The 9,415-nt window shown below is 45.9% G+C and overlaps 1 protein-coding gene across 1 annotated transcript; it reads right to left on the minus strand.

Moving 5' to 3' along the window:
• Positions 1 to 301: 301 nt before the first annotated feature.
• Positions 302 to 2,467, minus strand: LOC143025938 (ATP-dependent DNA helicase Pif1-like). The gene has a single exon (XM_076185918.1). It carries the CDS (start codon positions 2,465 to 2,467, stop codon positions 302 to 304), a length of 2,166 nt encoding a protein of 721 aa, XP_076042033.1.
• Positions 2,468 to 9,415: the final 6,948 nt, after the last annotated feature.

Consider the following 9,415-nt stretch of genomic DNA (forward strand, 5'->3'; position numbering starts at 1 on the left):
ATATATATATATACAAGCCCACCGGCTTCGCCGGCCCTGCTCCGCAGGGGGCTTTTGCGCTTCGCGCAAGCTCGCTTCGCTCGCGGGCGCTTCGCGCCCTAGGGCTTCGCCCCTGTTTTAACCTTCTTAGGAAAAGGCGGAGAAGTAACATAACCCCCTGAAGAGTGCCCCTCTTCTTTGTCTTCTTCGGATTCACGGCTTCTCTTCGGGAAGCCATCGGAGCTACTTTCGTCATCGCTAGAGCGGTTTAAAGCCACCATCACAGCCTCGATCTCCTTCTTCAGCTTTTCCTCCAGCTTTTCTATTTTCGAGAACAGTCGGGCGCTAACATATTCCGCCATTCCTCCTCTGAGATTTTGTGTATGTCTTCCGGGATGTTGTTTGTCCTGTCGGACTCGTCCACTTCCTCGGGAATGCGGGTAGCCGCAACTAAAGACGCTTTTGTGGGCCCCTTTTCCTCCTCTTCTCCCTCTAAATAATCCTCGAACAACTCTCTGTACACCACGTTAACAGCAGGCCGGGGGGCAACACTTTTTCCAGCCCTTCGCCAGCCCGTATAGTACACCAAAGAGTCCCAGTTCGTTACTCTAGAACAGGCTACATACAGTTGACCGTGCGCGAAGCAATGTACAGAATCCAGCAGTAACCCACAGCGATCAAAAGTCTGTCCCTGGCTCTTGTTGATCGTCATAGCGTAACTCAACTTTATCGGGAACTGCTTTCGCCTGAAGGGCACGGGAGTGTCCTGCGACTCCAGAGCAATTCGCGGGATCAATACCTGTTCACCCCGATAAGCACCCCCTAAGATTTTCCCCACCACAATGTGTTTCTTGAGGTTAGTGACCATCACACGTGTTCCGTTGCATATCATAGGAGGACAGATGTTCCTCATCACCATCACGATACAGCCGATCTTCAGCCTCAGATCGTGCAACGGCACAGACGGGCTGGTCATGGAGTTGAACACTGAAACCTGGATATCCGTTTCCTGATCCAACGGCGTGTCCGCGCTGTAGTACACGACCTCCTTTTCCTGGTTGAGATCGTAGATCATCTTGTTCACAGAGTCGACGTCGTCGTTGGTCGGCGAGACTATCGACCGCTTTTCGAAGTAGGAAAGGTTCAAGTGGTTCGCTCCGAAGTCGTCGTAAACTTTGTAGACCAACTCCTCTCTCGAAGTCGCTCGCACACCGAAACCCCTTCCGAAGTAGATCTCGCCGCTTTCGCGAGACCCGATCGTCAACAGCTGCTTCGCGAACTTGCTGTTCTTGACGTCGTCCTTTTTGAGACGGACGTTCTCCGTAAGCTGCATCTTCGCGAGCCCTTCCCACATGTAGCTCGATTTGATGCAGTGGGCTAGTTCCTGCTCCTTCCCTCCGTTTCTTATCACCGGCAAGATCTGACGAAAGTCTCCTGCGCACACAAACACTTTGCCCCCCATGAATTCGTCGTTGTCCATGATGTCTCTAAGAGTGATATCCACAGCAGTCAGCATGTTCTTGTTCGCCATTACGACTTCGTCCCAGACGATCAGCTCGGTCTGTTGTAGGAGCTTCGCCAATTCCGTGTTCTTCTTGACGGAGCACGCTTTAGTTTCGTCAAACTCCATTAACGGGATCTTGAACATGTTGTGGGCCGTGCGGCCCCCGGAGAGGACTGTTGCCGCAATACCGGATGAGGCGACCGCTAACGCGATCTTCCCCCGGGAACGGACCGTGTCGAGTAACAGATTCAAGAGGAAAGATTTGCCGGTCCCGCCGGCAGCATTGACGAACACTCCGTTGTGCCCGTAGCGGTGTCCGTTCTCGATCCGATGCATCACATGCTCGTAAACGCCACGTTGACCGCTGTTGAGAAGCTTAACTTTTTCCTCAACAGACTCCTTCAGCGCTGTTTTGTTGTAGGCCCTTTCTCTTCTCAGGAGATTCGAGGGTCTCGCCCCCCCTCTGGAAGCGGGGAGGCCGTATTGGGTAATCGAGCCACCTCCGCAGTTGAGCACATGTTGCTGAATGTCGTCGAGAGCGTCCTGGTAGATGTCTTCGTTGTAATCCGTCAAGCGTGCCGCTTGCAGGAAATCGCTGGAGAAGTAGTCCTTTGTCTCTTCCCATATAACAGACTGATCCTGCATATCGTCGGTGAAGACCAACATGCACGCGTAGGTTTCCCGAAGCCGTCTCCTGTCGTTAGTGCTGTTGATGACGTCCATTACCGTCTCCGACCAAACGGATGCGTCAGAGAGCAGGCCCGACGCCTTCACAGCTTCTAGGTTTGTGTCGTACATGACTCCGTCTACCGTTCTGAGATCTTCGTACGAAGTGGGGCCTTTTTTATGGGTTAGGAGCAGCCTCAGGAAAAAGAGTTCTACCGCTTTCGAGGTCACAGCTCGTATGCGGCCGAGACTGCCCCTTACCGTCTTCCGTTGTTCCCATCTGTTCGTCCTAATATTGTATACGTAGTGCAGGGGCATCTGGTAATAGTATAGCGTTCTCGCAAACTCGTCCCGCCGGCAAATCTTGAAGAAGGCAGTTAAGTGAGTATCGGCATTAACCTTTTTTTTCCACCTGTTCGGCCGTCATACTATCAGTATAGAAGACGGATTTCTCGCCCTCGAGATGTAGATCCAGCATAAAAACCGCAGGGGAGCATCTATGAATATCGAAACTGAAGATCCTCCAGGTGGCCTCGTTAGAGTTGATGAACCTCGCCTCTTGGTAATTCCTAACTTCATTGACGACTTCGTTTTCTCCTTCGCCCGTCGTCTTTGTGAACAGCACTCTGTCCGATCCCTTGTTGACGTACTTTGTCACATAGGCTATCGCCTTTATGGAATTGGAACACTCAACGTTGATGTGAGCATTGTACTTTAGACAGAGGAAGGGGTTGTACGGAACGACCCAGGAGTTGTCTATGGTGACGGGTCCATCCTTCATCTTGAGCGTGAAGGAGTTTCCTCCTTCTCCTATGGGACGCCTCTTGTATTCGGGGTAGCCGTTGTTTCCAAAGAGCAAGTCGTTTCTGCACTTCTTCGGGAACCCCTTACCGCACTGGCCGGGTTTCCTACCCTTTTGCTGGCAACAGGACTGCGATTCGTCAAAGCCCAAACAGGGCCCATGTATCATACACCGAGTAACCGTCTCGTACAGTCTCGGTTCCTTTTCCTTGTCGGGTATCTCGGCTCTTATGACTTGCTCCACAGTATCCGCGGTCACACGAACGGCCATCCAGAGCAGTATGTGAGCGTGCGGGAGACCTCGTTTTTGCCACTCCACACTGTAGAGGTACGCCTTTACGGCTCCGAAGGCCTTTCCGCGCGTCAGATCGTCCATTAGGCTGTCTAGCTTCAACTTGAACACCCTGCTTATCAAATCCGGCCTGTCGCCCCCTGCCGACTCCGGCCATCTGGGATTCATCGTGAAGGTTATGAAGTAGTCGGGCGCCCCGTAGGCCGTAACGTACGCTAAGGCGTCCTGTTGACGCTGTTTCATGTATCTCGGCCCGCCGACGAACGACGGCGAGAGCACTACACGTTGCCCGACATCGCTCTTGCTGCTACAGTTCAACATATCGGCCCTTTCCTTGCGCATACCGTGCTCGTTCTCGATATAGTTCAACCGGGAAGTTTCAATCTTCACGTAGTTGTCGACGACAAACTGCTGGAAGAGGCGCCGGCACTTCGTGAGATAGTTAAAGACTCCTTCTCTCTCCATATAGAGGGCCGAATAGTACATTAACGCAGTCAGCCTTTTCGAGGAGCCCTCCTTTTCCATTTCGACACTGTACCCCTTATCCCCGTTCGGGAACAACATGGGATACTGGAAGAGATCGTAGAAGTAGTTCACATGGCTTATGTTTCTCAAAGCGTATTTCGCTCCGGGTAAAGGCGACGCTATACTGACACTCAGTTTACTGTCTCGCCCCATATTCACTATCGCTCCTACTTGACATGTCGCCGTCGGCAAATGGTAGACTCCTTTGTGTTCGCTCGTAGAGACGTTCTTCGACGTCTTGAGATCGATGACGACATCCGGTAAGGATTCGTACCTGTCGACGTGAGCTCGGACCAGCTCCGCTGACGTCTTCGCCTCCCTGAGGATCTCTTTCAGAGCTGCGTTTTTGTTAACGAAGTATGTGTATAGCGTCTCTATAATGTCTTCGTTCCTCCTGTATTGCTTGTTCTCGCGTTCCCTGCGCTCAGACACGTAAGAACTTACTCGGTCAGACCGGAGCTTCAGTTGCTGTTTTTTGTCGTGGTAGAAGTAGAGATCCAGGAAACCCGCCGAAGACTGCCAGAACGGCTTCTTCGGAGTTTTCGTCTTTCTGCCCCAGACGTTTTATCACGTCTTCAGCGACCATGAGGTTGGGCTTCACGGGCCCTAAGCGATGATAGATTTTCCCCTGTATCTTGAAACTCATAGCGGCCTCTCTCTTGTTCTCCAGAACACCCGAAGTCGCAAAAGACGTAAAGGAGAACACCAAATTGAACCCAACAATATTTCCGAGAAAGTGTTTAGATTCAGGGAGGAGCCATCGTACAGGCCCTTTATGTCCTCGCCCAAGGGCGACAGTTCGTACACCGATTTGGGTGTTTTTTCCTCCGTTACAGCAGATGGTCTTTCGTTCTCCCCTGTAAAGGAGCGCTCTACAGATCTTACACTTGTATTCACCCAACTCGCCCACCGAGTGTACAGGAACGCTCGCTTCGCTGGTTTCGGAGATGTATCCGGGAAACGTGCTTAAAACTCGCTCTTTCATTTCCACGAAGACTGGCTTCTCGGTGATTTCTTTGCGGTTCTCGCGTGCATTTGTTATTTTCTCTAGTGCTCCGGCACGTACTTCTGCATCCTCGGACAGCCCGGGCAAGAGGAAGCTACCTTCAGGGTCTTTCTCACGCAATCTCATCAGCTTGGCCTCCTTATTGATTTCTGCGGTCCTCTGCTTCTTTCGTTGTTTTTCCGCTTTCTTCTCCTCTCGTTTCCTTTTTCTTGCTCTTTGTTCTTCCTCTTTTTCTGCCTTTTTCAGCTGTCTCTGTCTTTTCCGCTCTTCTACCTCTGCCCTCTTTTCTGCCTGCTTCTGCTCTCTCTGTCTTTTCCGTTCTTCTTTCTCTGCCTTCTTCCGCTCTAGCTCACTTTTCTCGACCACTTCCTTTTCTCTCGCCATCAGCCTCAACCCCTCTGTTAGCGGGCCGACACCAAAATCAGAAGAGGGAACGGAAGACGCAACCTCCAAAGGCTCCGCCATCTTTTTCTCCTCCTCTTCGTCTCCCGGAGGCTCCGCAGCTCTCTTTTCTTCTTCTTCGGGCACAGTCACGGGAACGCCCCCGGACCTTCGCCGGGCTGCCTTTATGGCGTATTTTCTTGCTCTATTAAACCGGCTTTTAGCGGCTAAAGACCTCTCTATGTAGTATTTCTGGTATTGTGTGTGATCACTCCCGCCTCCGTTGGTCCTGAAGTTTTTGTAGCCGGCAAAGTAATGTTTCATGAAGCCTTTTGCTCTTTCTTCGGAGATCACCTCGCCGGATGGCTCCAACGAATCGAGCAGGCCTTCGTCGTCGTAAACTAAATCTTTCCGCTCCTTCAGTAGCTCGTTTAAAGTCAACAGCTTTCTATGGAAGATCCCTATCGATTCTTTCACTTGAAAACACTTTAAGTCCTCGTAGAGGTGAGAAAACTCCTTCTTGTGTTCCTCTTTTAAAGCTTTCATCCGTTTGCTGTCGTTCTGCAGCTCCTCCTTCGGGATCTTCTTCTGCTTCGTTATCCATCCCCAGAAATGGCGTCCTCTCCGCTTTCTTAAGGTGTCTCCGGCCATCTCGCAGTAACACCTGAACCCCTACTAAGAAGGACACTGGGTTCGTTGGAACATTTAAGGGTGATTAGAGAAAAACATATACGAAAAACACCTATAGCGGGGGTGTCCCGCTTTTCGTAGTGTGCGCGACCGAAACGGGAAACGAATCAAAAACGGGTCAAGGTTTAAAAATTATATTATTGATATATATATATATATATATATATGAAACTACAGTTTCTGTTTTATTCATTTTCTTATTTAGATTTTCTCTGTATCTATTTAATTTTCCTACTGGTAAACTTCCAAATAGGTGTCCGTAGGACATTTACTCCTACCGTTAAAACAAAGACTTTAGTTGGTGGGTTTGACATACATTGAAGTATTTAACTTGTCGAAGTTGGCTACAAAGACTTCGAGGAAGGGTAAGTGGCCATTGTTGGATTCTTCAAAAACAAAAAAACAAGGTCAGAGACATTGACAAGCCGTTTCATGACGTTGTGGAATTCCTGGAGATCTCTAACCATGACAAAAAACAAAAAAAAAAAACAAAAAAAAAAAAAATCTACATTGCGGCAATATATGGAGGGATGTTTGGCGGTAAGTACCTTCTTTTCTATGGTTCCCTTTGAAAAAGTTGGAGAAGAGGACTCCCAGGGGGCTGCCAATGGCGACTCCATCAACTTGTTTGGACATACTTCTGCGAGGGCATGAGAAAGGAGGTTCTTTAGTACAGAGTTCTAGCCGCGTCCCTAGTGCCGTTTCTGGTATGTTCATGGCCACTGTTCCATCGCATCTGTAGACTCTAAGATGAATTGCATCGTCCTATCGACGTCGATGAATACATTCTCTAAATCCACTACTCCTCCGCAAAAAAAGTAAATATTTAGAAAATCTGAATAAGAAACTAAACAGTGCAAAAAACATTGTTCTCACATATCATCGTGTGTGTGTGTGTGTGTGTGTGTGTGTGTGTGTGTGTGTGTGTGTGTGTGTGTGTGTGTGTGTGTGTGTGTGTGTGTGTGTGTGTGTGTGTGTGTGTGTGTGTGTGTGTGTGTGTGTGTGTGTGTGTGTGTGTGTGTGTGTGTGTGTGTGTGTGTGTGTGTGTGTGTGTGTGTGTGTGTGTGTGTGTGTGCGTGTGTGTATTTGTGTGTGTGTGTGTATGTGTGTCTGTGTGCGTGTGTGTGTGTATGTGTTCGAGTTTGTGTTTACGTGTGCGTCGCCCCTCTGCGTATTTATAATAAACATATCTAATTGTGGAAACAAACCCAACACATGATAAAAAAAGATATTCATAATGAAAATTCGTATAGAAGGAAACATTCTCAAAACCCAAAATAGTCTCTGATCCTTTGATGGTATTTTCTTTAAAATATGTTATTTTTGCATTCCACACGAGGGGACGAAGAGAGGGGGTCACCGATTTAGTGAAGTGGCTTTGCTGTGGATGTACTGTGTTTTGATGCATTGCTTCTGGCCTCGGTAGTGTGCAGGATACAGGGACAACCCTTCATCCAAGAGGAGCTATGATGGGAGGGAAACAAGGGAAGGGGATGGGTGTGGAATGGGTGGGAGTGGAATGGGTGGGAGTGGAATGGGTGGGAGTGGAATGGGTGGGAGTGGAATGGGTGGGAGTGGAATGGGTGGGAGTGGAATGGGTGGGAGTGGAATGTGTGGGAGTGGAATGGGTGGGAGTGGAATGGGTGGGAGTGGAATGGGTGGGAGTGGAATGGGTGGGAGTGGAATGGGTAGGAGTGGAATGGGTGGGAGTGGAATGGGTGGGAGTGGAATGGGTGGGAGTGGAATGGGTGGGAGTGGAATAGGTGGGAGTGGAATAGGTGGGAGTGGAATGGGTGGGAGTGGAATGGGTGGGAGTGGAATAGGTGGGAGTGGAATGGATGGGAGTGAAGTGGGTGGGAGTGGAATGGGTGGGAGTGGAATGGGTGGGAGTGGAATGGGTGGGAGTGGAATGGATGGGAGTGGAATGGGTGGGAGTGGAATAGGTGGGAGTGGAAAGGGTGGGAGTGGAACGGGTGGGAGTGGAACGGGTGGGAGTGGAATGGGTTGGAGTGGAATAGGTGGGAGTGGAATGTGTGGGAGTGGAATGGGTGGGAGTGGAATGGGTGGGAGTGGAACGGGTGGGAGTGGAATGGGTGGGAGTGTGTGTGTGCCTTTGACTTAGTTACCTCTCTTATATGGAAGTTGAAAACCTTGGTCTATAGAAACATATGTATAATTTTCATTTACTTACGTCTTAGTATTTCATCACAGGACGTTTTTTTTATATATATAACAAAGTCTCTGGTCAAAATAATTCGATAACCTGTACACTTGATTTTCATTTCAATAGAACTGTAGAACTAATAAAGACTTTGAAGATATGTCATCATAAAATCATTCATCACTATCCTAGTATCTCATATCTTTAATTTAAATCATATAATCCCATTTCATAAGAAGTAGGCTTGAAATAACATATAAGCTTGCATATGTTGTATAGTGTTTTAGATATAGTCAAAATGAACTTGTACACTTATTTGTAAAAATATGCAGAAACATTCCATTGGTGTATAAATTTGTTATCAAGTAATCAAATAAATACAAGTATAACTTCATAACACAGTACATCTAGCTATCAATTAACAACGGATATTTCTGTTAGCCTGATGATTCTGTATATGTTTTATGATTATTTTATAATCATATTAAAACTTATTCCCCTTTTCTACCATTTCCATATGTTTCCCATGCCCTCTCCATGCCCTTTGTATATTTTCTATAATTACTGAATACTCATATCTATATTTGCACAAATTTGATGTTATATTTTTATACATTTATATACAGAATAGCTGCTTCAATCACACTTTCTGAAATTGAATATTTTATTGAATGCAAAAAGTCCATGATATAAAGAATTAATTCTGAATCTAGTTACAAAGGATTTTCATGAAAAGAAGTTCCGAAAGGTGAATTCACAACGATGACGGTTGAATAAATGAATAAGTGAATGCATGAATAAGAGTAGTTTCGAATCAAGGAAGAAACTAGCAATTAGAAGGACCATTACACAAATAAATCAGGTACAAATAAACAAATAAAACAAATAGATAAAGGAATAAGTAAATGATTAACTGAACATATAAATAGACAGATAAATAACTAAGTTAATTGTATAAATAGATAGGTACATAGGTGAACAAATAGATAAGGAATAAATGAATAAATTAATAGATGAATAAATAAATAAATGAATAAATTGATAAATGAATAAATGAATAAATGAATAAATGAATAAATGAATAAATGAATAAATGAATAAATGAATAAATGAATAAATGAATAAATGAATAAATGAATAAATGAATAAATGAATAAATGAATAAATGAATAAATGAATAAATGAACAAATGAATAAATAAATGAATGAATGAATGAATGAATAAATGAATGAATGAAAGAATAAAAGAAATACTGAATGGATGAATGAATGAATGAATGAATAAATGAATAAATGAATAAATGAATAAATTAATAAATGAATAAATGAATAAATGAATAAAATGAATGAATGAATAAATGAATAGATGAATGTATGAATGAACTAATGAATGAATAAATGAATATATGA

This window comes from Oratosquilla oratoria, chromosome 6 (assembly GCF_046742065.1).
Source record: "Oratosquilla oratoria isolate Oo_2021 chromosome 6, ASM4674206v1, whole genome shotgun sequence".
Taxonomy (NCBI): Eukaryota; Metazoa; Arthropoda; class Malacostraca; order Stomatopoda; family Squillidae; genus Oratosquilla; species Oratosquilla oratoria.